The 27936-nt window shown below is 60.5% G+C and overlaps 1 protein-coding gene across 2 annotated transcripts in view; it reads right to left on the bottom strand.

Annotated features, from left to right (window-relative positions):
* The window catches only part of SDK2 (sidekick cell adhesion molecule 2), a 186627-nt gene that overhangs the window by 32143 nt on the left and 126548 nt on the right, over window positions 1–27936 (bottom strand). For both annotated transcript variants that reach the window (XM_036407667.2, XM_036407666.2), the window contains exons 16-33: window positions 26066–26206; window positions 24050–24231; window positions 23239–23354; window positions 15281–15476; window positions 15005–15103; window positions 13694–13885; window positions 13097–13218; window positions 11811–11920; window positions 11547–11697; window positions 10278–10515; window positions 9245–9360; window positions 8370–8559; window positions 6787–6885; window positions 5871–6065; window positions 4832–5033; window positions 2066–2169; window positions 1485–1555; window positions 291–426 (exon numbers count right to left, since the gene is read on the bottom strand). In XM_036407667.2, coding sequence (XP_036263560.1) covers window positions 291–426; window positions 1485–1555; window positions 2066–2169; window positions 4832–5033; window positions 5871–6065; window positions 6787–6885; window positions 8370–8559; window positions 9245–9360; window positions 10278–10515; window positions 11547–11697; window positions 11811–11920; window positions 13097–13218; window positions 13694–13885; window positions 15005–15103; window positions 15281–15476; window positions 23239–23354; window positions 24050–24231; window positions 26066–26206 — 2660 coding nt within the window. The remainder of the gene's footprint in view (window positions 1–290; window positions 427–1484; window positions 1556–2065; window positions 2170–4831; window positions 5034–5870; window positions 6066–6786; window positions 6886–8369; window positions 8560–9244; window positions 9361–10277; window positions 10516–11546; window positions 11698–11810; window positions 11921–13096; window positions 13219–13693; window positions 13886–15004; window positions 15104–15280; window positions 15477–23238; window positions 23355–24049; window positions 24232–26065; window positions 26207–27936) is intronic.

Here is a 27936-nt window from a genome sequence, read left to right as displayed (position 1 = left end):
ATCCATGCCCATCCCCCTGGGAAGCCGTTTCCGACACTGGCCTGGGCTCTCCTGGGGTACGTCCTCCCAGCCTCAGCGCCCTAGGGGGAGGGCAGGGACCCTGTCTGTCTGGTCCCTGGTGTCCAGGGCCTAGAGAGAGGGTGCTCAGTGACCCAAGGGGACAGGGGTGAGAGGCACACACGGGGGTGGACGGCAGGGTTTAGGGTTAGCGTGATCCCAAGAAGCTGAGAGCTTTAGGCAGGCGAGCTGGCCCCCCCTGCCCCACCCCCTGGCCCCAAAGTGCCACTCACAGGTCAGCTCCGTCCACCTGGCCCCCGGGTTGTTGACGCCACGCAGCGTGAAGCCCCTCAGGCCTTCGTACGGCAGCTCCCGGTACCGGACCCGGAAGCCCAGGAGGATGCCGTTGATCTTGTCCTCGGCCGGAGGCTGCAGGGAAGGGAGCAGGGAATGGAGAGGGGCCGGGACCCTGCAGCTCACCCTCCTCCGCTCTGCTCCTCCCGCCCCCCCCCCCCCATCCTGCCTCCTGAGGCCACAGAGCAGAGGCCGTGTCTCAGCCAGGAAAGGGAGTCCAAATGACACTGAGCCTTTTTAATGCACAAGGCCATTCCCTCCTTGCAGCATGCCCTACCGGGCAAGGGAGGGCGGGAATCGCCTAACGGAGCAGGAAAGCAAGGCTCAGAGAGGGTGAGGAACTTGCCCAAGGCCACACAGCATCCCTGGGGCCCCAGCCTGACCCTGGATCCTCTCACAGAGTTGGACCTCGCCTGCGAGTCGCCGGACACAGCCACTAGCCACCCTCAGCCTGCTGACCCCTCTGCCTGGAGAGCCCAGTCCCCTCCAGCTCTTAGGCCAGAACAAGGGCAGGTGTCCTCTACCCCCTATATCAGCCCCCGCTTCCCACCCTCCCTGCCCCTCATTCCTGTCTCCTTTGCTTTCTGCTCTCCTCCGCAGCTGAGCAGAACAAGCTTCGGAGACGGTGAGAGCTACTTTTCACCTCTCTTAAAGACCCTGCTGAAACCACTCAGCCCTTTGTTTGATCCTTAATTGCATCCCTAGCGGCTGCAGCATCTCCCTCCCTTTCGCTACCACGGCCCCACCTGCTGGCCTCTCCGGCTCCCAGCTGCCTCCGCCATGGTCATCTGAGGGATGGAGCCTTGGCTGGGGGGCAGGGGGGAGGCTGGGGAGGGTCCCGCCCCGCCCTATTTTCTCTTTAAGGCACATGTGTCAAACACAAGGCCCGAGGGCCAAATCCGTCCCGCCAGGCCTTGCAATGTGGCCCGCACCGCGCTGTCATCACTGCACTCCGCTGCGTTTCCATCACAATGACAGTTTATGACTGTTCAGTAAACCATTCGGCCCTCGATTTAGGCTGGATTTTAGATTTTGGCCCCTTCTCTGATTGAGTTCGACACCCCTACTAAGGGCTTTCCCTGCAGGGGGCTGCAGGGGGCCCTGGTGCCCGCCCCTCCCTGCGCCGGCCTCACCTGCCAGCGGATCAGCACGGAGGTGGTGGTGTGGGGGGTCACTGAGACAATGGTGGGCGCTTCGTCAGGGGCTGGGGAGAGAGGTGGACAGGTGAGCGCTGGGGGCGGGGACTGAGGCCCCAGGAGGACACGGAGCTGTGGGCGGCTCCACCTCGGGGCCCCCACCACCCCAACTCCTGCAGAGCCAAGGGCCAGGGTGGAGGGAGCGAGGGGCTGGGACTGACCACAGCCCAAGGGCCCAGTGCCCCCTCCTCTCTGTTCATAAAGCCACAGGCCTCCGCCCCGGCCCCCGAGGCCCTCCACTCCCGTTCGCTGGTTTTCCGGGGTTGGCCACCAGCTTGAGGGAGATCAGAGGAGAAATACACTGGGAGCCAGGCTGGCTGTGGGCGCTGAGCCCCAGGCAAAGGCCCCTCTGGCCCAAACCTCCTTCCACTTTGCCCCCCTCCACCCTCCCGAGCCGACAACGGGCCCAACAGGCCCCTCCCGTCTTTGGACCGCCCCTCCCCCCGGAGGAGGTCCCCTGGTGCTCAGGAGGTGCCCAGCGGACCAGGAGAAAGACACCCAAGGGTGGGGGCACTCACCGGCCTGCAGGGTGGTCAGCGGCTCCGACTCCTCGCTGAACTCACTGTCCCCGATGTCGTTGGTCGCCTTCACTCGGAACTTGTAGGACGTGAAGGGCTTGAGCCTGGTGGGGCACCGGGCTCAGTGAGCGGGGGCTCCCTAATTGCCTTGTCGCCTCGTCCTCTCCGCTTGGGGCGAGGGGCAGGGCTGTGGACCCATTGCACAGATGGGGACATCGAGGCTCAGAGAGAAGGTCTGTCATGTGGGACAATCAGGGGCCAGGCCCTGAGCTCCCAGGCTGGCCCTAGACTAGGGGTGTCAAACTCAATCAGAGAAGGGGCCAAAATCTAAAATCCAGCCTAAATTGCGGGCTGAATGGTTTACTGAACAGTCATAAACTGTCATTGTGATGGAAACGCAGTGGAGTGCAGTGATGACAGCGCGGTGTGGGCCACATTGCAAGGCCTGGTGGGACGGATTTGGCCCGCGGGCCTTGTGTTTGACACATGTGCCCTAGACCATGCCAGCGTGGGGTGTGGCCACCCCTTTAGCTCCAATATAAGCCAGAGGTCCCCAGGAGGAAGGGTCCCCAGAAGGAAAGGTCCCCGGAAAGGAGGGTCGCCGGAGAGGAGGGTCCCCAGGGGGGGGAGGGTCCCTCTGCATATTTCTTGCCTCGAAGGAGGAACACCAGCAGCTTCCCCTCTGGGAACTGCCATCCCTTTCCCGAATTCAGTAAATTTAGGACGGGTCGTGCCTCTCAAGGGTTTACCACCCTTCCTCTCTCCCAGCCTCACTTCCTCTCCAGGCAAACGGCTTCCTTTTGGATTTACTGGGAGGAAAGGATCGCTCAAAACTCCCGGTCACGTCAATCGGAGCGAAAAACATGACCCACCAGGATGCTATTGAAGCCGGCGTCGAGGGGGGAAGGGGGAAGCTCCGCTCCCTGTCAGAGAGGAGCTGCAGGTGCCGCCTGGCCTGGCGGGAGAAGCCGCTAATGAGGGACGAGCGCGCTCGGCTGAGGCTTCCAGGCTCCAGAGATGGATAATGAGGAGGCCGCCATGGCAGCCCCAGAGAGGGGCGGGCGGTTAGGACTGAGCTGCGGCTGAGCGTGCAGGAGAGAGGTCCTGGGCGGAGGTGCCCCTTGGGCACTGCAGAGCGGTCTGAGCGGGGGTGGGGGTTGGGGGGTGGATGGGGGGTGAGGTGGGGGGGTGAGGGTTGGGGGGTGGATGGGGGGTGAGGTGGGGGGGGTGGGGGTGGGGGGGTGGATGGGGGGTGAGGTGTGGGGTGGGGGTTGGGGGGTGGATGGGGGTTTGAGGTGGGGGTGGGAAGGTGGGGGGTGAGGTGTGGGGTGGGGGTGGGGGTTGGGGGGTGGATGGGGTGAGGTGTGGGGTAGGGTGGGGGGTGGGGGGTAAATGGGGGGTGAGGTGTGGGGTGGGGGTTGGGGGGTGGATGGGGGTGAGGGGGGGGGTGGGGGGTGTGGGGTGGGGGTTGGGGGTGGATGGGGGGTGAAGCTTGTGGGGTGTGGGTTGGGGTGGATGGGAGGTTAGGTGGGGGGTGGGGATTGGGGGGTGGATGGGGTGAGGGGGGGGTGGGGATTGGGGGGTGGATGGGGGGTGAAGGTGGGGGTGGGGGTTGGGGGTGGATGGGGGTGAGGTGGGGGTGTGGGGGGGGGGGGGATGGGGGGTTGAGGGGGGGTGGGGAGGTGGGGGGTGAGGTGGGGGGGGGGGGGATTGGGGGTGGATGGGGTGAGTGTGGGGTGGGGGTTGGGGGGTGGATGGGGTTGAGGTGTGGGGTGGGGGTTGGGTGGATGGGGGTTTGAGGGTGGGTGGGAAGGTGGGGGGTGACGGGTGGGGTGGGTGGGGGTTGGGGGGTGGATGGGGGTGAGGTGTGTGTGGGGTGGGGGTGGATGGGGGGTGAGGTGTGGGGTGGGGTTGGGGTGGATGGGGGGTGAGGTGGGGGTGGGGAGGTGGTGGGGTGAGGTGTGGGGTGGGGTTGGGGGTGGATGGGGGGTGAGGTGGTGGGGTGGGGTTGGGGGGTGATGGGGTGGATGGGGGTGATGGGGGGTGGGGTGTGGGTGGGGTGGAGGTGGGGGGTAATGGGGGTGAGGTGTGGGGTGGGGGTTGGGGGGTGGATGGGGGTGAGGTGGGGGGTGGGGGTTGGGGGGTGGATGGGGGTGAGGTGGGGGGTGGATGGGGGGTTGAGGTGGGTTGAGGTGTGAAGGGGTGGAGGTTGGGGGTGGGGGTGGATGGGGGTGAGGTGTGGGGTGGGGGTTGGGGTGGATGGGGGTGAGGTGTGGGGTGGGGGTTGGGGGGTGGATGGGGGGTTGAGGTGGGGGTGGGGGGTAAATGGGGGTTGAGGTGGGGGTGGGGGTAAATGGGGTTGAGGTGGGGGTGGGTTGGGGGGTGGATGGGGGTTGAAGTCGGGGGTGGGGAGGTGGGGGGTGAGGTGTGGGGTGGTGTTGGGGGGTGGATTGGGGGTGAGGTGTGGGGTGGGGGTTGGGGGTGGATGGGGGGTGAGGTGTGGGTGGGGGTTGGGGGGTGGATGGGGGGTTGGGGTGGGGGTTGGGGGGTGGATGGGGGGTTGAGGTGGGGGTTGGGGGTGGATGGGGGTGAGGTGTGGGGTGGGGGTTGGGGGTGGATGGGGGTGAGGTGTGGGGTGGGGGTTGGAGGTGGATGGGGGGGTTGAGGTGGGGGTTGGGGGTGGATGGGGGGTGAGGTGTGGGGTGGGGGGTGGGGGGTGGATGGGGTGAGGTGGGGGGGGGGATGGGAGAGGGGCCGGAGACCCACCTGTCCACCACGCAGGCGGAGGCGCTGTGGCTCACGGAGGCGGTGTGCGGCGCCCAGCGGCCGGCCGGCAGCTCGCGGGCCTGCACGGAGGAGTAGCGCACGGGGGACAGCCCGTCGCTGCCCGGCTCCCAGGACAGCAGCACGCTGCGCGCCCGCACGTCCTCCTGCCGCACCGCGGGCCTGCTGGGGGGCTGCGGGCGGGCTGCGGGCGGGGAGCAGGTGAGCCGGCGGGGCGGGGAGAGGTGCTCTGGGGTCAGGCCTGCCCCTGCCCCGCCCGACAGCCGGCTCCCGTGTGGCTCCTGGCCCCGGGCGGTCCTCAGGAGCCTGGGAATGTACCCCACCCCCCCCCAGGGCAGCCCGGCAGAGCCTGGCAGCGAGGAGGCGCCCACATCGGCTCCTCTCCCTGCCTGCCTGCCGGTGCTGAGAGGGGACCGGCCGGCCCCCTGCTGCTGAGAGGGACACAGGCCCCTTCCTCCGTGGGACCTGGTGGAGGCTGCTGCCCTCCGGGATTTTCTGAGAACACGTCTAATTCACAGGCGTGCGGGGTTTGGGTCTGCTTCTGGAAAGCCCCACAGCCCCACCTCGGGCGGCACCAGGGTTGCACACCACCCTCCGCCCGCCGGACACTCAGAAGCCGGTCTCGGCAACCTGCCCCTCAGGGAACCGGGTGGGGGGGGGGGCGGGAGCCCCGGGCTCCGAGGGAGCTGTTCAGAGTTCTCCCTGACGGCCTCGCCTCACCCTCTCCGCCCGGGGCAGAGGTCAGGGGTCAAGGGTGCTGAGCCATTGCACAGATGGGAACACCAAGGCTCAGAAGGAAGGCCTGTTACATGGGACAAACTGGGGCCAGGCCTTGGGGGTGCCGAGCTCTCTTTGGCAGTCAGGCACGCGAGCCCACTTCCTATCCCAGACCCTGGCGAGGGGACCCCAGCAAGCGGAGCCCAGCCGTCCGTGGGGAGAGGGTCTGAACACCTGGGTGGGTGCGGGGGGGGGGGAGCCCTCAGCTGCCCCTCAGGCCTCCCCAGCCCCAGCGGGCAGTCACCTCTCTTCTCGGTGGTCACCACCAGGGCCTCGGCCGCCTCTCCCCAGCCCTTGCGGGTCTGGGCGCTGATGCGGAACAGGTAGACCGCCTCGGGCTTGAGGCCGGCGGCCGTGTACTGGCGGGCGCTGGGTGCCAGCACTTCCACGGAGGCCGTGTTGGCGGTGGTGGCGTTGAGCCGGTGTGTGACCTGGTAAGCTGGGGGGAGGGGGGGCGGAGGAGGAAGGACATGGGCTGAGCTGAGAAGCAGGACACACGCCCCCCAGATCCCTGAGAAAAGGTCGTTCCTTCCTCGGCCACCACCACGTCTGCGGGGGAGCCACCGTGGCTGTGGCCCCTCTGCGTGAAGCCCTCGTGGTCGCTCTTGTGACCTCAGCTGCCTGTGCGGCGGGTGACGGTGGGCGCAGAGGGGGGCACGGATGGGGCTCTACCCACAGCGTCTGAGACCCACGTAACAGCCTCAGGTGGGGAAAGGGAGGCTGAGGCAGGCCAGGCCAGCTGCTTGGAAGTGACTGAGCTGCAAGTCCAACCCAGGTCTTCCCAACCCAGCCCACCTGCCTCTCCTCATCTCCAGTCTGCCCTGTGAGGCACCGATGTGACCCGCCCCCATCCCCTGGGCGGGGGGAGGGTTAGCTCCTGTGAGCATGGCTTTGCTGAGCCAGCCAGGGCACCCCCACCTGGTCATACATGGGAACAGCAGCTGAGGTTTACCAGATGCCCCCTGTGCTGGCCACCTGGGACTCTTGAGGGAACCAAGTTAACCAGTGAGCCCCGACTTTGGCCTTGCCCTCCAGCTGCTGAGCTTTCTATTGTAGTTCTTGGGGGCACCTCCTGGCTAGTTTTCCTCCGCCAACACCGGATGTGCCACTGTGTGCCCCTGCCTTCCTGTGGCCGGGGCGGGGGAAGGGGACAGGCTCACCGAGAATGATGCCATTGGGCGCCGCGGGGGGCTGCCAGATCAGCCGCACCGACGTGGTCCTCACCTCGGGGAACAGGATGCCCGTGGGTGGTCCCGGGACTGGGGGGACAGAGGAGAAGTGGGGGACAGTGAGCGAAGCTGCGGCTCAGCCCTGAGCCAGGTCAGCTCTGGCAGAGCCGCGTGGCGGGGTGGGCACTGCTCGGTGCCGGGCACCGGGTCCTAACACAGCGTCCGCACACGAAGATGCGATCGGAGGTCTCTGCCCTCAACATGGGCCTGACTGGCAGCAATGAGGAGGGACTGTTAGCTTGGTCTGTGCACGTGTGCACACATCATGTCCACGCCTCAGAGCTGGGCAAGGAAGTCTGGGCTTAATTATCATTTTTTTTATTTAAAAAATATTTATCGATTTCAGAGAGAAAGGGAGAGAGGGAGAGAGAGAAAGAACCATCAATAATGAGAATCATCCATCAGCTGCCTCCTGCACGCCCCCTGCTGGGGATCAGCCAGCAAAACGGACATGAGCCCTGACCAGGAATTGAACTGTGACCTCCTGGTTCATAGGGCAATGCCGAGCCACGCTGGTTGGGCAGGACTGTGCTTTAGGAGGTACCGCTCCGACTTCCTGCCCCCATGGGTGAAGCGGCTGGGGGGAGGGGGAAGGGGACATGGCCACCCTGAGCCTATGTCACTCCTCTTTCTAGGCCTGGCACCCTCTGCCCGGACAGGCCCACGCCTGCTCCCAGGTCTGCACGGCCTGGTTCCCAGGCCCACCCCTTTAGGCGGGCACCTCTGGAGGGAGGGGTGGCTCTTGGGTGCCTGTGGATGGGGGACTGAGTGGCCTGGGCTAGAGGAGAGGAAGGGAGAAGCCCTGGGCAGGGGGCGCTCCTCCTGTGATGCCTCAGTACGCCCAGAAGTCTGAGATTTCTAAACTTGAACTTGGCCTTCCGGGTCCTATGAGGATATATTTGTCAAGGTAGGTGGACAGGACGCATTTAATTTAACAGCTCATTAGCTTGATTTATAACTTCAGACTCTGTGGGCATAGGTGTTTGGGCTTCCTCTTGCATTCCTGTCTGGACCCCACAGATGTGTGTGGGTGTGTGTGGGGGGGGGCAGTCTGTGAGCACGTGCGTGGGGAAAGGGAGGGGGCGGAGGGCCGGTCCGTCTGCCTTTGCCGCAGGGAGGAATGCCCGGAGCCCCACTGGCATCTCTCTCTTTGGCAAACCGGACCAGGGGGCTTGTGCACAGGGAAAAATCAAGCCCTTCTCTTCCACGGATCTCGACTCAAAGGCAAACCTGTCCCAGGTGAATAGGTCGTCAAAACAGGTGCAAAGTCTCAAAACAGGTGCAAAGTCTCAAAACAGATGCAAAAAATCTCTGTTCCGGACATTTGTCCCAGCGAGAGCGAGAGCGAGAGCGAGAGCGAGATCAGCTGCCAAACTGCCCGTGTGGTCCTCCCGTCCTTACAGAGGCGCAGTCTGTCATCAGCACCCCCTCCCAGGGGGCTGGTGACCCCTGCGGCCGGCTTCTCCCAGGAGCAGAGGGGGACCCCAGGGGGCGGGGCCGGGCCGGGCACTCACCGTCGTCCAGCGTCCGCTCCAGGACGGGGGGCCGGCTGGGGCGGCCGTCCCCGACGCGGGTGAAGGCCAGCACCTGGACCTCGTAGAGCACGTACTTGCCCAGGCCCGCGAGCTGGACGCTGAGGGACGCGTTCCCTTCCACCAGCCAGACCCGGGGCTGCGGGTCCGAGTCCTTCTCCCGGTACAGCACCTGCCGGAGGGAGCCCAGCGCCGGTGAGGACCGCGCCTCGGCCTCGGCCTGGCTCTTCCTGCCAGCCTAAGTCCCCTGGGAGGGGTGGATGGGGCGGGTAAACTTGGGCTCCTTGCAGTGGCGTGGCCCCCGGGCGGCATGGGGAACAGGAAAGCGGGGGACCCACAGATGCACTCAGCCAGGGAGCACCCAGAAAACGGGCCCAGAGAGGGCGTGTGACTTGCTCAGGGTCACACAGCCAGTGGTAGCAAAGCCGGGACCCAAAGGCACATCTCCCGACCTCTGGGCCAGGGCCGGACGAGGCAGGTAGGCTGGGCTTTGGGGAAGGATTCTAGAAGGCGATAGAAACGGATGCTGCGCCCACAGGAGCCCAGGGTGAGGCTTGGGGCACCCAGCGTGGCCTTCTGGGGGAGGCAGGACAGCCCTGAGGACCCCATGCCTTCCCTGGAAGCCCCTCCCACCAAGGGAGGACGCTGGTTGCCAGGGCGACCGGTGGACGGGAAGCCGGACAGATCCCGGTGCCCGCTCCTGGGGATCAGCCAGCAAAACGGACATGAGCCCTGACCAGGAATTGAACTGTGACCTCCTGGAGGTCAGAGCCTGGGCCCCGGGGCCGGGGACCCGGGTGGGGGAGCCGGCAGAGAGCCTCGGCGCCTCCTCCGGCCGCCGGCCCCGCAGGACTCACCTTGTAGCCCAGCACCAGCCCGTTGCGCTCGGCCTCGGGGACGGGGCTCCAGCGCACCAGCATGCTGCTGGAGGTGGTGGTCAGCGCCGACACGTTGGCGGGCCCCGAGGAGGGGACTGAGGGAGAGAGGGGGCGGGGAGAAGGGTTAATGGGATTGGGCAGCGGACAGGAGGGGAGGGGAGCCTGGGGGAGAAAACGGGCTCCGTCCCCAGAGAGAGCATTTCCCTCCGAGATTCCTCTGGCCGTGACACGTCCCAGATGCTGTTTCTTCTTAGGCCCCCCCCCCCGCCCCCCACCCCCACCCCTGCTCAGGCCGGCCCGCACGGCTGCCTTCGCAGCTGGGATGGGCCTGCATTTCCTGCCAGCACAGCAGGGAGGGCGGGCAGGGACAGGGTGGGAGGGACCTGCCAGTGCCAAGGTGCCTGGACAGAGCCACAGGGAGGAAACCACAGGTGGACCAACGAGGCGGCCTGCAGGCTGGGGGCTCAGATCCTCTGGGTGACCCTGTGAGCTGCTGGTTGTGCTTCTGGAATGTTCTGGGAGCTAACCCAACCCCTACTCTATTTGGGGTCTGTGCCCCGTTTCTTCCTCGGGCCCCACTCCACCCCCTAAGGCTCTTTCAGTAAGGTGACCAGACGTCCTGATTTTTAACAATGTGTCCCACGTCCCGCGGCGTTTTTTAAAAAGCCCTGATTTTTTGAAAGAAATCGGGACTTTTTTTAAAACACCGCCGGACGCGGGACAAATGGTTAAAAATCGGGACTATCCCGCCAAAAGCGGGACGTCTGGTCACCGTATCTTTCGGGCACCCCTGGTGCCAGAGTTCAGGCGAGGGCGGAGCCGGGTGGGGGGGCGGGATGGCAGGCACAGCCTGAGCAGCGGGAATAGCCATGGAACGGGAGCACAGACAGAACCACGGTCCAGGTTTGTGCCCTTGGGAGGAGCTGAGGGCAGGGGGACAAAGCTGGGGTGTCCAAGCCACAGGCCCGGGGAGCATCGGGGTGGGTGGCTGGCTCCCTCCAGGGGGCGGTACCTGACTCCCGCGTCCGGCCCATCACCGCGGGGCTCCAGGGCCCGCTCCCGATGGCGTTGAAGGCCTGCACCTGCACACGGTACTCCGTCCACTCCTCCAGGTCCTCGATGGTGTGCTCCCGCTCCACCCGGTCGGGGACCATGTGGCTCAGCACCTTGCCGCGGCCGTCCGCCCGGCTGTACTTGATCTTGTAGCCCACCGACTCGGGGTTCCCGTTGTACTCCATCTCCGGGAGCGGCTGCGGGAGGCCGGGGCCGGGCAGGACGGCGGTGAGGCCAGGCCCGCCCTGGGCACAAAGAACCGCCTGCCTCGATGGATCGAGCGTCCGCTTGGGGACTGAAAGGTCCCGGGTTCGATTCCGGTCAAGGGCATGTACCTTGGTTGCGGGCACAACCCCAGGAGGGGGTGTGCAGGAGGCAGCTGATCGATGACTCTCTCTCATCGATGTTTCTAACTCTCTAGCTCTCTCCCTTCCTCTCTGTACAAAATCAATAAAATGTATAAAAAAAATAATTTAAAAAAAGAACTGCCCGAGCCTCCTCCTCCAAGGGGCCTCCAGGATTACTCCACCCACCGTCCTCAGATGGTGGAACGGCGCCCGCATCTCCCTGTCCCTCCGCGGCACGCTCCAAGGAGAGGGGCACCCATTCTCTACTGTGCCCGTGACAAACGCACCGCCCTGCTCAGGATGGCGGACCCGGGAGGCAGGCCCACCAAGGCTGGCCGCCCCACAGACAGACGAGCAAGGCCCTGGCTGTCTCTGCCACTCAGCTCCCGCCCTCAGGCTGCCCGCGTGCACTTCCTTATCGCCCACACCTGTGGTCGGCAAACTGCGGCTCTTCCACACAATACCACGGCCTGGGCAAGTCTGTTTCGAAGAAGTGGCGTTAGAAGAAGTTTAAAAAAACTGTGGCTCTCGAAAAGAAATGTCCATCGTTGTCCTGCTGGTATTTGGCTCTGTGGACTAACGAGTTTGCCGACCACTAGTCTACCCCAGTGGTCGGCCAACATGCGGCTCTTTGGCCCCTGGAGTGTTCTAACGCCACTTCTTCAAAATAGACTCGCCCAGGCCGAAAACCGACTACTGCGAGGGTCCAACCGCACTGTACGTGCGCGCCCGCACGTGGTGTTCTGTGGAAGAGCCACACTCAAGGGGCCAAAGAGCCGCACGTGGCTCCTGAGCCACGGTGGCCCTTTGGAGGCCAGGGCACCTTGACGGGCGACAGGGATGGAGGGGACGCCCCGCCCGCGGCCCTCGGGGGGCCTCACCGTCCAGCGGAGCCACAGGCTGGTCTCGCTGGCCGTGCGCAGGGTCACGTTGGCCGGGGCCATGTCGGGGGGCGCCTGGAGGGTCTGGATCTTTCTGGAAGGCTGGCTGGGAGGGCTGGTGCCCACGATGTTCACCTGGCGCATGCGGAAGCTGGGGTGGGGGCGGGGGTGAGCAGGATGGTGAGGGCAGGCCTCCAGGGCCAAGGCCCGTCCCAGTCTGGGCAGGCCCCCTACCCCCCCCCACCCCCCCGCCGGCCCCGTTACCTGTAGTGGGTGAAGGGGTTGAGGTCGGGCACCTCCATGGAGCGGGCGTCGGGCTCGTTGGCGAGCTGGTGCACCAGCAGCCACTCCTCTCCCTCCCCGACCACGCCCACCTGGCGAGGGAGACACCCTTAGACCTGCCCACCTGCGGGCCCACGGCAGGCGCTCAGAGCCCCAGCGTCTAAGAGGTACCAGCCCTGCCCTGGGAAGGCCCTGACTCAAACCCCGGGGCTCTCCTCGAGGGCACCAGAGGGGGCCACCATCTGTCCAGGCTCTTAAGCGGGACTTCATGTGTGACCCCCAGCCCTCCTGCATCTGAGTCTTGTGTTATAAACCCGCTCCTGTGCCCCGCCCTCAACCTAGCAGATCACGGAGGCTGAGACCCAGGAATCTGCATTCAATACCCCCCCCCCCCCCCTCCCTAGGTGATTCCCAGAACATTTTGGCAAGCTTCTAAAACCCCAGCTAGTCCGACCAGTCATGGGTCAGGGGTTGAGCATTGATTTATGAACCAGGAGATCACGGTTCGATTCCCAATCATGGCACATGCCCGGGTTGCAGGCTCAGTTCCCAGTATGGGGCGTGCAGGAGGCAGCTGATCAATGATTCTCTCTCGCCGAAACCGGTTTGGCTCAGTGGATAGAGCGTCGGCTTGGGGACTGAAAGGTCCCGGGTTCGATTCCGGTCAAGGGCATGTACCTCGGTTGCGGGCACATCCCCAGTAAGGGGTGTGCAAGAGGCAGCTGATCGATGACTCTCTCTCATCGATGTTTCTAACTCTCTATCTCTCTCCCTTCCTCTCTCTACAAAATCAATTTTAAAAAAATGATTCTCTCTCATTACTGATGTTTCTCTTTCTTTCTCCTTTCCTCTCTGAAATCAATAAAAATATGTATATTAAAAAGAGAAAAAAAATCAATATATATAAAAAAAAAAGGCTAATAGGCAAAGTGCCCCCTTGGGAGTTCCACTGGGAAACGAGGAGTTTGATCGCTTTCTATGATGTGCGCTGGCCACCAGGGGGCGGTGCGAAATGAAGGAAGGCTGCAGCCAGCAGCTGGAAGGCCCAGATCAACCCTGGTCGCTGGCCAGGCCTAGGGACCCTACTGGTGCATGAATTTGGTGCACCGGGCCTCTAGTGACAAAGTAAAACCCCGGCTAAATCAGAACCAGAATTTCTGGGGGTGTGACTGGATGCTGGAACCCTTGAATGTTCCCCCCGCTCCCCTGCAGGTTGGAAGGGCTGGGGTGAGCTTCCTGGGCGCCAGGGCCCCCCGCACAGGCCTCACCTGGGCCTCCACCAGCCAGCGGGAGATGGAGGTCTTCCCGTCGTAGCCCGGCTTGAACTGCAAGGTCACGGAGCGGGGGCCGATGTTGGAGATGCCCAAGTTGGTGGGGGGGCCGGGGAGTTCTGGAAAAGGCAGGGGGGACGGGAGCGATTTGGGGGACGTGGGGCGAGAGGGACCTCGTGCCACGCGGGACGGGACTCTCCGGGCACAGAGGGCACCGGTCGCCCTTTTCCGAGGAGCCTCTGAGGAGGAAGGAGCGTGGCGCGGCCTCATCCTGACACCTCAGTCCTTGTCCCTGCGTCCGAGGCTCACACCCTGGGTCCTGAGACGGGCTTAGGGGCTGACGGGTCCCCCCAGGGACGCCCCCGGGAACAAGATGGGCCGCACGGGCTCCCTCTCCCGGGTCCGCCTGTGAGCAAGAGGCTAAGGGGGAGCTGGGAGCCATGGAGGAGGGGGGACCTGCTCTGGGAGGACTGGGCACGGGGACCCAGGAGGGGAGCTCTGGGGGAGGCAGACCACACTCCTGAAGGACGAGGGGCCTCTGGAGTGGGTGCCGATCGGGAGCAAGAGGCAGGGGTCCCCCCACCTGGCACCTACCTGGGGGCACCCCGGAGGAGATGGTGGAGGCGGACACCTGGCCCTGGCCCTTGGCGGTCATGGCGGCCACCTCGATGGTGTAGGTGGTGAGCGCGGTGAGGCCGGTCACGCGGTACTCCAGGGTCACGTTGGGCAGGTAGTGGGTCACGCGGGTGTTGGTGCGGTTGAACTCCTCCCAGGAGATCCGGTACCCTGGGGGCCCCAGGCCGCGTGAGCTTGGCCATGGCCATGGCCGTGAGCTGGCCTGGCCCCGCTGCTCGCCCCTCACGCCTTCCCTTGTCCACAGTGAGCTCCGCCCAGGAAGCCCTGGGACCGAGCGAGGCCAGTGGAGGCACCTGGCCCAGGGGCCCATGTCCTCCTTGGGGGGGGTGGGACCCCATGGGTAGGGGCGAGGATGAGCAAGTCTTCGAGGTGGCCACGTGAGGGCGGCTGGGGCTGGACGTGGGATGCATCACAGAGTGGAGGCGCCGTGAGCCCCCCTTTTCTTTTTTAATTGGAGAGTTACCATGGTGACTGCCCGACTCAAAAAATTAAAAAAAAATTTTTTTAATTGGAGCTGCGACACTGAAACGAGGAAGGGCTGGGGAAAGGAGCCCAGGCTGGTGGGCTTTGCTCACTCAGAAGTCAGAGACTAGGGGGCCTCGGGGGGGGGGGGGGGGGCGGCTGGTGCCACTGCCCATTGCTGCCCTGGGTGCATGCCTCTTGGGTAAAGTGACCAGATGTCCCGCTTTTGACGGGACAGTCCCGATGTTTTACAATTTGACCTGCGTCCCGATTTTTGTAAAAAAAAAAAATCAGGACTTTTTAAAAATGCCGCGGGACGCGGGACAAATTGTTAAAAATTGGGACTGTTGCCCTAACCGGTTTGGCTCAGTGGATAGAGTGCCGGTCTGTGGACTCAAGGGTCCCAGGTTCGATTCCGGTCAAGGGCATGTACCTTGGCTGCGGGCACATCCCCGGTGGGGGGTGTGCAAGAGGCAGCTGATCCATGTTTCTCTCTCATCGATGTTTCTAACTCTCTATCCCTCTCTCTACCTCTCTTTAAAAAAAATCAATAAAACATATATTTAAAAAAAATTGGGACTGTCCCGCCAAAAGTGGGACATCTGGTCACCTTACTCTTGGGGTCCCTCAGAATCTAGGAGGTGTGTGCGTGCCTGAGGGGGAAGGAAGGGGTGGGGAGTGCGGGGTGCTCTGGAGGATGCTCTGAGCAGGGGTGGCTGCTGGGCGCGGGGAGGGCACCGGGTCGGAGGCAGGGGACAGGCTCGGGGACCTTCCCCCCTCCCAGGCCCGAGGCAGCGCGGTGCCCACCTGCGAGGATTCCGTTCTTCTCCCCCGGCTCCTGCCAGCTGACCTTCAGCGAGGTGTCCAGGATGTCACTGAAGCTCAGGTGCCCCACAGGCCCAGGCACTGTACCCCAAGAGGACCCCCACCCCGCCCAATGCCAGTTAGAGCCGGAGAGAGACCACCGTCTGCAAGACAGCCCGGGGCGCCCCGGATGGGAGAGGACCTGGGCCCCTGGGTGGGCGGGCAGGTGGGGCAGAGGCTGCAGGGCGAGGGTGAGGGGGCAGAGGGAGGGGTGCCTACCGTCCTCGAGGGTGCGCACCAGCTGCGGGCTGCTGCGGGGCCCGTCCCCGGGCGTGGTGAAGCACAGCACGGACGTGAAGTACTCCGTGAACTTCTTCAGGCCCGACACGAAGCCCACGTGGATGCTGTCTTGAAAGTTGGGTCGGGCGGTCACCATGGTAACCTCCTCCTCCTGCTCCGGCTCCCAGGCGATCAGCTGAGGAGAGAGCCCGGCAAGGAAGGCAGGGCCGTCGGAAGGTTCCAGAAGAGCAGGCCGGGCTGACGGACAGCGAGCGTCCGGGAGCCCAGGTCCCTGCGGTCGCTCCTCCCCGGAAGGGGTGGCCGTGCCGATACCCACGGGCCACCAGAGCCCGTGTCCCGGGAGCCCACGCCGAGGGTCTCAGAGATTCCCTCGTTTATTTGAAGGTGATGGCGAGGCACCCCGAGTCACGAGGGACCCCACCAGAGAGGGGCTGATATTTTACCGAGAGGAGCTCATGGTCGGTAGGCCCGGCGCACAAGGGAGATGGAGGGCCCCCTTGGCCAAAATCATTAAGAATTTCAAGGTGACGGCACTGAGCCAGGCCTGGGGCCCTTCTGAGCGTGGAGCCCTGAGCCCAGGAAGCCGGCTCTGCCTCTCACAGACGAGGAAACTGAGGCCCAGAGAGGCTCAGCGATGGACTGTATCCCGCAGCAAGTAGAGTGACGAGGTCTCTCACTCCAACGCCTGGCCTCCCACCCTTCTCCCTGGGGGCTGGCGGCTGCTCCCTGGGGGTCCCGAATTTGGAGCCGGAACGTTGGTTCACAGTTAACTCTTATTCTTTAAACTTGTTCCAAGTTGGGGTTTCAGTCTTAACCCTGCCCCAGAGATGGGCACCAGTCGGGAAACCCCGTGGAAATTCAACACCTCTTTCTGGCTCATCTCCCTCCACAAGCACCGCCATGGCTGCATAAGCTTCCTGCCTCCCCTTCCTCCTCTGCTTGCCTCTTCGTAAAAAGATTAAAAAAAAAAATCCTCATCTGAGGATATGTTTACTGGTTTGAGAGAGAGAGAGAGAGAAAGAGAGAGAGAGAGAGAGAAACATTGATGTGAGAGAAACATGGATTGGTTGCCTCCCGTATATGCCCTGACCAGGGATCGATCTGTAACCTTCGGTGTGTGAGATGGTGCTCACCAAAGCAACTGAGCCACTCAGTCTGGACACTTCCTGCCTCTTTTTATTTTTATTTTTGAATATATTTCTTGTTGATTTCAGAGAAAAAGGGAGAGAGAAACATTAATGATGCGAGAGAACCATCGATGGGCTCTCTCCTGCACACCCCCTACTGGGGATTGAGCCTGCAACCTGGTCACCTGCCTTGACCAGGAATCGAACCGTGACCTCCCGGTTCACAGGATCCCCTGACTCCTAGGTCCATGCTCAACCTCTGAGCCACAACACCCGGCTGTTCCTGCCTCTTTTAAAAAAAAATATATTTTATTGATTTTTTTACAGAGAGGGAGAGAGATAGAAACATCGATCAGCTGCCTCTTGCACACCCCCCAACCAGGGATGTGCCCGCAACCAAAGTACATGCTCTTGTCCGGAATCAAACCTGGGACCTTTCAGTCTACAGGCTGATGCTCTATCCCAGTGTTTCCCAACCTTCTCTCATGATGAGAATTACCTGGTGGAGTTGTTAAAACACAGATTCCCGGATCCCAACTAAGAAGTGCTAAACTAGAATTTTTGGGAACATATAGGTAAAATTGTATACTTAACTAGTGCTCTAAGACAGATTTTATATACAGAGCACTAAGTTAGGTATGCAATTTTACCTATATGTTCTCAAAAATTCTAGTTTAGCACTTCTTAGTTGGGATTCAGGAATTGTATTTAACAACTCCACCAGGTGATTCTCATCATGAGAGAAGGTTGGGAAACACTGCAGTCTATCCACTGAGCCAAACTGGTTTCAGCTGTTCATGCCTCTTGATCTCTCACCTCACACTCCTGGCCCTTCATCTGTCTCCAGCCACGACAGCTGGGCTCAGAGATCCCCTCGTTTATTTGAAGTTGATTAAACAGCAATTAACAGTGAAAGGCAGTACTGGATGGGTTTTAATAAGCGAGGGTATTTATAGGTCGAAGACAATACCCTGCCGATGCTGCCTGATTAACGCCCGCCCATCGCACGCTTAATCTTCTCCTTTCACGGACTCGTGTTTATTCGGGATGTTTGGAAATCTAATCGCTATTGTGAAAAGATAGCCGATAGCAAGCTAATTAGACACTAATTAGACCCTAAAAATACTAATCAGAAATCCTAAGTGGCATTTAATAAGTATGTTAAATATCCTCTTTATTTCGGTTATCTTGTTTCATAGCAATTAAATCGGCCTGAACTTCTTCGGAGTAGATTAAGAAACAAGTTTAATGTTTTAATTTAATTAATGTACATTTGAATTAATTACGCCACCAGAATGAATTGTGCGGCCTGTTCCCTCAACGGGTGCAGAATCTGGGTAAATATCATTGTATCGGGTGTGGCCAGCTACCCTTGCTGCCGTTAAAGAAACCAAGGACAGCCCTGGCGGGTTGGCTCAGCAGAAAGAGCATCGGCCTGGGGATTGAAGGGTCCCCGGTTCGACTCAGGTCAAGGGCACATACCTTGGTTGCAGGCTTCGATCCCAGGCCCTGGGCGGGGCGTGTGTGAAGGCAACCAATAAATGTGTCTCTCTCACATCAATGTTTCTCTCTCTGTGTGTGTCCCTCTATCTCCCTTCCACTCTCCCTAAACATCAGTGGGAAAATATCCTGAGGTGAGGATTAACAGAATGATAAAAAATAAAGACAACTACAGAGACACAAGGACAAAGGGTGTCTTCACAGGCGCCTTAAAACAGTGCCCCAGGGACTGTCTAGCTAGGAAGGAGGTTGAGAGCTGACATGTGAATCAGGAGGTCATGGTTTGATTCCTGGTCAGGGCACATGGTTGGGTTTCTGGCTTGATCCCGTTTGGGGTATGCAGGAGGTAGCCGGTCAATGATTCTCTCTCATCATTGATGTTTCTATCTCTCTCTCTCTCTCCCTACCTCTCTGAAATCAATTAAAGCTGTATTTTTACAAAAAGCATTATAATGGCAGTGGATTGAGACACATCAGAGGCGTTTGTAAGAATCCTTAAGTACATAATACTACTACCCAAATCAGCAAAACAAAGAGACGCCTCCCCTACCCCACTCCAGAGTCACCTGTCACCTCAGCAGTTGCTAAGGAACCAGCTCATTATTCTGAAATCGGCTCAGTAATGGGCGAGAGCGGAGTGTTTGCCAGGCTTTTCATCCAGGCTAAACAACAAGTTGGGAAGGGGAAATTTTTTTTTTTAAAAAAGGAAAAGATTCCAGCTAATCAGTCCAGACAAAACCCTAACATCGGACCCGTCCCGATGGTGCAAGTCCCACGGAAGGCGCAGACCACGCGAGGCCCGGCAGGGGGCGCCACGTCGCGGTTAGAGCGGCCGCCCGCCCTGCCTCCTAATGAAAACCCACGCCGCCATCCGGGGAGCCATCCCGGGAACATAAAACCCGCAGACCCGCATCTGATCAGGCCTCTCACTCCAGGTCCAATGGACGCAGAGGCGGCTTCCAGAGCCCGTGTTCAATGGCTCCCCAGGGCCGCAATCAGCGCGATCCAGACTGTGGGAAAGTCTGCGGTACAAACAGCGGAGATTCTTAACGCAGTACATTGCCAGGGAAAAAAAGAAATAAAAGAGCAGGAAAAGGGAGAGAGGATCTGTAGATCAACGGAGACCTAACACCTCCTTTCTCCCCCTCCGCCCCCACCACAGGAACAACGAAGGCACGCCAACCGAAACCGAAGCAAATGCCATTGTGTGCCTCTCATTTGGGCGCCAAAGCAAATAGACCGACTAGTAAGCTCACTAGAAATTTAAATCCCAGCGGGTATCTGATCGGATGAAAGGGACTGCTGATCCGTTTGAGGCCGGAGACTGATAAGGGCTTAAACACAGATTTCTTTCTTTCTTTCTTTCTTTCTTTCTTTCTTTCTTTCTTTCTTTCTTTCTTTCTTTCTTTCTTTCTCTTTCTTTCTTTCTCTTTCTTTCTTTCTTTAATATATTTTATTGAATTTTTACAGAGAGGAAGGGAGAGGGACAGAGAGCTAGAAACATCGATGAGAGAGAATCATCGACCAGCTGCCTCCTGCACACCCCCTACCAGGGATGTGCCCACAACCAATGTACATGCCCTTGACCAGAATCGAACCTGGGACCCTTCAAGTCCGCAGACCGACGCTCTATCCACTGAGCCAAACCGGTTTCGGCTCCTGTTTCTCGGTGGAAATATTTGTGGGGGACATGAGACTCCAGGGGCGTGGCTGAGGGTTCGAGGGCAGACGGAACCCGTTCGGCTGTGAGCTGGGAACTTCCGAACCCGGGGATGTGCGTCTGGCTTACTCACTACAAGCCTCTCTCTCCTGTTGCAGGTGTTTGAAACGCTTCCCCATTGAAAGGGGGGAAAGCCCATTTCCACTGGGGTCTCCGGGGACCAACTCTGCTTTTTCCCCTCCGCGACACTCAAGGCCACAGAAGCAAGAAACAGAATCCCCGCTTGGATCCATTTGTACTTAGGGAAAAAAAAAAAAAATGACTATCCTTATTATTTTATAATAATCGCAAAGGACACGTCTTCTTTTCTACCTAAGAAGAGGTGCAGGCTCTGGAGCTTGAGTCTGAGCTTTGCAGGTCCTCGGACTTGGAACAACTTACTTGCCGCCCGTGCCTCAGTTTCCTGGTCTGTAAAATGGGGTGATGCCGATAATGCTGCTTGGGGCTCTCGTGCAGCTTGTGTGAGAGAGGAATGAGAACGTAGCTCTAGCATCCCACTCGGCACATAGAAAGTGCCCTGAGTGAGCTCCTCTGACTTTCCTGCTGGCTCCTGTGTTCCAACATCTGGGCAATCCGTTCCCTGACGCGTCCTGAGCAGCTCCCAGGTGCTGGGCACGGGCTGGGCTGGGGGGGGCGGGAGGGGGGAGTGCGGCTCTGCAGCCTCCTTCGGTTCTGGGCTCTCATGTCCTGGCCCCTTGGCTGGCCTTCTCGGCGCCCCGGGAGCCATGGGCGTTAGAAGTTTGCAGGCCAGCCCTCCCGTGTGGGGAAGGAAACGTAGAATGGGCAGCACAGAGCTGATTGTTCACTGCTCAGCTCCTCGGCATGAGTCGGGCCTTCCCCTTCTCTCCCCCGCCTCCCCCCAGAGTCCCAATTAGCAAGTTTTCCAGCCAGTCAGGGCTGCCAGCCTTGGCCCCAGCACCTGTCCCCCCACAGCCCAGGCTGCAGTGCCCTCCTGGGGAGAGTGAGTGAGTGGCTGGGGGTGGCGGCTCTGGCCCACCCCACTTTGTTTGTTTAGAATGGAAGACGCAGGCCCTGGATTGGAAGTTAGCACCGAATGGAGGAGAGGAAAGAGAGGAAAGAGAGCAGGCCCAGAGACAGCCGAGGAGACCTCACGCTCAGCTGGCGGACAGTCCTTCCTGCCCAGCCACGCCCGACGGCTGTGGGAACGGCCACGGCTGCTAGTCCTAGAAGCGATCTCGGTTGTTGCACACATGCAGACCCGGCACTGATGGTGTGCGGGAACCTTCCGGAGGGAGGTGTCTGCCGTCACCCCACCCTGGGCTCGGAGCCAGAGCCTGCAGTGTCTCCTGGTCCCGGTCCCGGCTGGCTCCCGACACTGCGCCTGACACTCTGCCTTCGCCCACATCTGGAGGGGCCCAAGCCGCTGGGACACAGGGCGCACCCTGGGGCGGGGAGGGTTGAGAAGTCCTGGCTTTTAGGGCGGTTACAGTTATAGCAAATTTACTGCCACGGCCACCACCGGTGCTACCACTGTTACTGCCCCACTTACTGTAACACCGTTACTGACACTCTTACTGCTACCATGGTTACTGCCACTCTTACTACCACCGTTACTGTCCCACTTACTGTAACGCCGTTACTGACACTCTTACTGCTACCACGGTTACTGCCACTCTTACTACCACCGTTACTGTCCCACTTACTGTAACACCGTTACTGTCACTCTTACTGTTACCACGGTTACTGCCAGGTGTACTGCCACCGTTACTGTCCCACTAACTGTAACCACCGTTACTGTCACTCTTACTGCTACCACGGTTACTGCCACTCTTACTACCACTGTTACTGTCCCACTTACTGTAACCACCGTTACTGACACGCTTACTGCTACCATGGTTACTGTCCCATTTACTGTAACCACCATTATTGACACTCTTACTGTTACCGTGGTTACTGACATTTACTGTAACCACGGTTACTGCCACTCTTACTACCACCGTTACTGTCCCACTTACTGTAACCACCGTTACTGACATGCTTACTGCTACCATGGTTACTGTCCCATTTACTGTAACCACCATTATTGACACTCTTACTGTTACCATGGTTACTGACATTTACTGTAACCACTGTTACTGACACTCTTACTGACACCATCGTTACTGTCCCACTTTCTGTAACACCGTTACTGACACTTTCACTGTTCCCACGGTTACTGCCAGGCTTCCATCATTACAGTCTCTCTCCCTGCTGCTGGCACTATTGGTTATGGGCTGGACTGTTTCTCCCTAAAAGCAGACACTGACTTCCCAAGGCCCAGGCCCCCGGAAGGTGCCTGTATCTGGGAGCAGCCTTTAAAGGGGCAGTGAGGTTAACATCAGACTGGTGTCCTTGTAAGATGAGGGCATTGGGACACGGACACACACAGAGGGGAGACCACACGGGGACGCAGGGAGAAGACGGACAGAGGCCGCCGGAGAAGCCCGCCCTGCCGACACCTGGATCTGGGGCCCGCCCGCCTCCAGGACGGTGAGAAAAGGGAGTTCTCAGTCCCGTGGACCGAGGGCACTGGTTACGGCCGCCCAAGCAAATGCATACATTCCTGCCGCCACGGTTCCCACAGTCCTCAGAGCACGTGTCACGTGTCCGTCGTGGTGCTCAACACGGTACAAACCCTGTCCATCTGGTCCTCGCACAGCCCCAAGGCCGTGGTCGGCAAACTCACTAGTGAACGGAGCCAAATATCAACAGGACGATGAATGACATTTCTTTTGAGAGCCGCATTTTTTAAACTTTAGCTATTTGGGTAGGTACATGGCTATTAACTTCATTAGGGCACTCCTTCAATCGCACTGTACGTGTGCGCCCGCACGTGGTATTTTGTGCAAGAGCCACACTCCAGGGGCCAAAGAGCCGCATGTGGCTCTCGAGCTGAGCTGTGCCCACCACGGCCCCAGGGAACAGGCACCAGGACCTTCGCTGCTGGCGTACGTGGGGGCAGAGGTTACCGTGGTTCCCAGCAGCGGGCACAGCGCAGGGCGTCGGGCTCAGCAAAGACGATCGAGGGAAGCTCAGCGAGAGGGCAGACCCGCTCCGGGCGCCGGCAACCCGAGGCCCCGAGCGTCCTAGACTGAGGTGACGTCCTGCTTTTTAATAATTTGACTTGATTTTTAACAATTTGTCCCGCATCCCTCGCCAAGGGACGCAGGACAAATTGTTAAAAATCGGGACTGTCCCACCAAAAGCAGGACGTCTGTTCTTATCCTAGTCCTGAGCCCTTCCCGGGGTGTGGGGTCACGTCCAGCCTAGGACCCCGGACCCAGCAGGACGCCCGTGAGAAGTGCGTCCTGCACCTCAATGCCCCGCAGTCCTCAGTCTGAAACAAACCCGGCTTTGTTCACCGGCCAGCCTCCCGGGGCCCGCGCCCCCGCCCCGGGTCACAGCCTGGGTGGTGGCCGCCCTCCCAGGGCCTGCACCGGGCCCTGCGAGAGCCCCCGTGCCCTTTTCCTTGATCCCGAGTCCTCTGCTTGGTCTGAACCAACGGTTCTGAACACAGACGGGACCCCTCCTGCCCGCCGCCTCGCTGGGGCCTCCCTCACGTCCTCCTGGGATGAGGGCGGTTCACTTACCTTGTAGCCCTGGTTGATGCCGTTGATGAACTGGGGGCTGGGGGCGTTCCAGGTGAAGCGGATGGTCGTGGAGTTGGTGGCTTCTGCGTGCACGTTGCCCGGAGGGACGGTGGGGACTGGAGGAGAGGAGAGCAGAGCAGGGGTGGGGGTGGAGGGGTGCAGTTGAGTAGAGAAAGCACAGGGAAGGGGTCTGTGGGCTCTGCTCGGCCCTTCTCCCCCTCCCTGTGTAGACCAAAATGCCTTCTTTCTCTTGATTAGTTTGCAGGAATAAAGCTTTATCTGGCCCAAAGAGAGAGAGAGAGAGAGAGACATTGGCAGCTGGTGTGGCTCAGTGTCGACCTATGAACCAGGAGGTCGTGGTTCAATTCCTGGCCAGGGCACATGTCTGGGTTGCAGGCTCCACCCCCAGTTGGGGGCGTGCAGGAGGCAGCCAGTTGGTAATTTCCTCTCATCGTTGATGTTTCTCTCTCTCTCTCTCTCTCTCTCTCTCTCTCTCTCTCTCTCTCCCCCCCTTCCTCTCTGAAATCCATTATATATATATATATATATATATATATATAAATATATATATATATAAATAAATAAAGCTTGTCTGACCCATTGACAGGGTACAGGCAAAGGGAAGTGCTGGGTATGAAAATGCCAGGGTCGTTTTAGGTCCAAAGCTAAGACATAAGCTGGTTCATGATCCAGCTAATGTGAGCCTTCGCAGAAGGTCCCTGGTCCCCTGTAACCGCCGCCTGCACCACGCTCGCCCCCACCTCTCCCTCTCCCCCGCAGCCCCTGCCCCCCGGGCCGCCCGCACGCCCACCTCCCTGCAGCGTCCACTCGGTGACTTTGCCGCTGTAGACGCCCAGCCCCGCGCTGTTGTAGGCGGCCACCTCGATCTCGTAGTTGGTCCAGATGATGAGGTCCTCCAGCAGCAGGTTGTTGACCTCGGCGTCCGTGATGTTCTTGAACTGGTACCCGACCGGCAGCCCGGCCAGGCAGTACCTGAGGGGGGAGTCGGGAGGCAGTGGTCGGCGGTGGCTCCTGTGCCTCAGCCAGGGGCTACCTGACTGGTTAACGTAAGACTTGGGGACCATCCTGGTTTTTTTTTTTTTTAAAATTTTATTTTATTTATTTTTTTAAATATATTTTATTAATTTGTTACAGAGAGGAAGGGAGAGATACAGAGAGCTAGAAACATCGATGAGAGAGAAACATCGACCAGCTGCCTCTTGCACACCCCCCACTGGGATGTGCCCGCCACTCAGGTACATGCCCTTGACCGGAATCGAACCTGGGACCCTTCAGTCCGCAGACCGATGCTCTACCACTGAGCCAAACCGGTTTCGGCTTTATTTTATTTTAAAAAAAGATATTTTAATTGATTTCAGAGAGGAAGGGACAGAGAGAGAGAAACATCAATGATGAGACAGTATCGTTGATCGGCTCCCCACACTGGGGATGGGGCCCGCAACCTGGGCCTGTGCCCTGACCGAGACCTGAACCGTGACTTCCTGGTTCATGGGTTGACCCTGAACCAGGGAGTCCCACCACCAGCTGGGTTCATTTTCTTTTCTTTTTTAATATATTTTATTGATTTTTTACAGAGAGGAAGGGAGAAGGATAGAGAGTTAGAAACATTGATGAGAGAGAAACATCAATCAGCTGCCTCCTGCACGCCTCCTACTGGGGATGTGCCTGCAACTAGGGTACATGCCCTTGACCGGAATCAAACCCGGAAGCCCTCAGTCCACAGGCCGACGCTCTATCCACTGAGCCACACCAGCCAGGGCAAGGGCGCATTTTCTTTTCCCTCTAGGGCAGGGGCTCTCTCTTTGGCGGGTAGAGAGAAACAAAGAAACCCGAGGCTACCTACGCTGGCATTTCTACTGCCACCAGAACAAAGAACACCGGGAACGAGGAAGTGACACCTGCACAGGCAAATTCCGGAGACTCACCTTAGACTAACCGTGGGACACTAGGGGCCCTGGTGACTTGGGGGAGTTATTCTACCCAGAGCAGCGGTCCTCAAAGCCTTTGTGTGGAAGGAGGCCCCGCTAAAACAGACTGCTGGGGACCCCCCCACCCCAGTGCTTCCCATCAGGTCGGGGTGGGGCCTGCGGTGGTTTCCAGGCTCTCACTGCTGGGAGTTCTTTAGATGTCTAGCCGCCGTCCTTCCTACCACAGGGCGGGCTCTTCTTGTTGTCGGATCCTTCCCAGATGGCGAAGGGCCCGTGCGAATTGGCTCTGTTCTCCAACCCACTCCTGATGCTCCCCATCCACGGCGCCCGCCCCCCCACCCCCTGTCCCTCCGCTCCGGCCCTCCTCTGTCCCTCCGGCCCTCCCCCCGTCCCTCCGGCCCTCCCTGTCCCTCCGGCCCTCCCCCCATCCCTCCGGCCCTCCCCCGTCCCTCCGGCCCTCCCCCCGTCCCTCCGGCCCTCCCCCTGTCCCTCCGGCCCTCCCCCCGTCCCTCCGGCCCTCCCCCGTCCCTCCGGCCCTCCCCCCGTCCCTCCGGCCCTCCCCCTGTCCCTCCGGCCCTCCCTGTCCCTCCGGCCCTCCCCTGTCCCTCCGGCCCTCCCCCGTCCCTCCGGCCCTCCCCCCGTCCCTCCGGCCCTCCCCCCGTCCCACAACCTCCCCTGTCCCTCCGGCCCTCCCCCATCCCTCCGGCCCTCCGGCCCTCCCCTGTCCCTCCGGCCCTCCCCTGTCCCTCCGGCCCTCCCCCGTCCCTCCGGCCCTCTCCCCGTCCCTCCGGCCCTCCCCCCGTCCCTCCGGCCCTCCCCCATCCCTCCGGCCCCCCCTGTCCCTCTGGCCCTCCCCTGTCCCTCCGGCGGGCGCCTACCTGATGATGTAGCCCTTGAGGAGGCCGTTCTGGTGGTTCTCGGGGGGCGGCTGCCACTGGATCATGATGGACTGGTTGGTGCGGCCGCTGGCGATGACGTTCTGCGGTGGGGCGGTGGGCGGCTCCTCGGGGAGCGAGACCCTGGAGAGGAAACACCGGGAGGGAGCGGGTGGGTTTTCCCGTTCCGAGGGCAAACACAGGCGCGTCCTGGGCCGGAGGAGGCTGACCCCTGCCTGCCCCGCTCTGCTCCCGGGTGCTGCACCATGGCTGTGTGCTTTCGGGCAAGTCACTTCCAAGGAAGCAGCTACAAATGTTTACTCCTGCCTCTGAGACAACGCGCTGAACCCCGAGGGCACTGTGCTAAGTGAGAGGAGCCAGACAGAGAGACACACCGTTTATGATCATCACTCGGATGTGGACTCTGCAGAAGCCGAACTCAGGCAAACAGAGTCGGATGGTGGCCTCACAGAAGGGCCGGGGGTGGGGGCGCGGGGAGATACCGGCCAAAGGGACCACTCTCCTTGTAAGGTGAGCAGGCTCGGGGGTTCTGATGGACAGCACGGTGACGAGAGCTACGGATCCTCTGTTACGCGTGAACGTTGCTCAGAGAGGAAAGACCACGAAAAGGAGAATGTGGCCCTGGCCAGTGTGGCTCCGTGGATAGAGCGCCGGCCGGCAGACCAGAGGGCCCCGGGTTCGATTCGGGTCGGGGGGCACGTGCCTTGGTGGCAGGCTCCTCCCCAGCCCGGGCCCTGGTCAGGGGCTCACGCAGGAGGCAACCGATGGATGTGTTTCTCTCACGTCGATGTTTCTCTCTGTCTTTCCCCCTCTCTCTTCGACTCTCCCTAAAAATCAAGGGGAAAATATCCTCAGGGGAGGATTCACAACAACAACAAAAACAGAGAATGTGTAACGGGATGGAGGTGTCAGCCAACCGCCGTGGGAGCCTTGCAGGATATGAGTGGAGCAAATCCACAGGTTGCACACCTTAAATGCACGCAATGCTGCGAGTCCATCAGACCTCCATCCATAAAGCTGGAAAAATAAAAGTAACCTTAAAAAAACCAAGAGCAGAGCTCGGGTGTGGCTGCCATTGTGGCCTCTGCACGCTCCTCCTCACTGGCGTGGCCGCTGCCGCAAGGCGAGGGGCTGGCCTTCGCCTCCTGCGCAGGCGGATCCCACCGCGATGCTTTAAAAAGGAACGCCCACTGCTTTTATTCTATTTCCATCATTTAAAAAAAAATATTTTATTGATTTTTACAGAGAAGAAGAGAGAGAGACAGAGAGTCAGAAACATCGATGAGAGAGAGTCATAGATCAGCTGTCTCCTGCACACCTCCTACTGGGGATGTGCCCGCAACCAAGGTACATGCCCTTGACGGGAATCGAACCTGGGACCTTTGAGTCCGCAGGCCGACGCTCTATCCACTGAGCCAGACCGGTTAGGACTGTTTCCATCATTTTATAGAATGCTTTGAGGAGAGCCTAGCAGGGCTGGGGTCCGGCCAGGCGCCGGCTGTGGGGATGGGAGCAGGCTTGCGCCCCTCTGGAAGTGCACGCCTGGTGAATGGGCGGCAGCCCGGGGGCCTGCGGGGCAGGAGGGGGCAGGTCTCTGACCCTGCAGAGCCCGCAGTCAGAGGGAGGACCGAGCTTGGTGGAAGCCTGGCCCGCGCTGGGCGCTGCTCACAGAGCTACACGCGTGTGGTTTCATGTCGGCATGAAACCGACATGGGAGGCAGGAGTGTGTGCTGTGATCTCACCCACAGATGTGGAGACTGAGGCTGGAGGGCCCGGGGAGAGCCGGCCAGCACCTGAGGGCAGCCTGGCCACAGTGGCTTTGGCAGCCCCTCGGGGCCCTCCCCGAGCCTGCC

Source organism: Pipistrellus kuhlii, unplaced genomic scaffold (assembly GCF_014108245.1).
Source record: "Pipistrellus kuhlii isolate mPipKuh1 unplaced genomic scaffold, mPipKuh1.p scaffold_m20_p_37, whole genome shotgun sequence".
NCBI lineage: Eukaryota > Metazoa > Chordata > Mammalia > Chiroptera > Vespertilionidae > Pipistrellus > Pipistrellus kuhlii.
The sequence above is the reverse complement of the archived record's forward strand: the minus strand, read 5'-3'. Positions and strand labels throughout refer to the sequence as shown.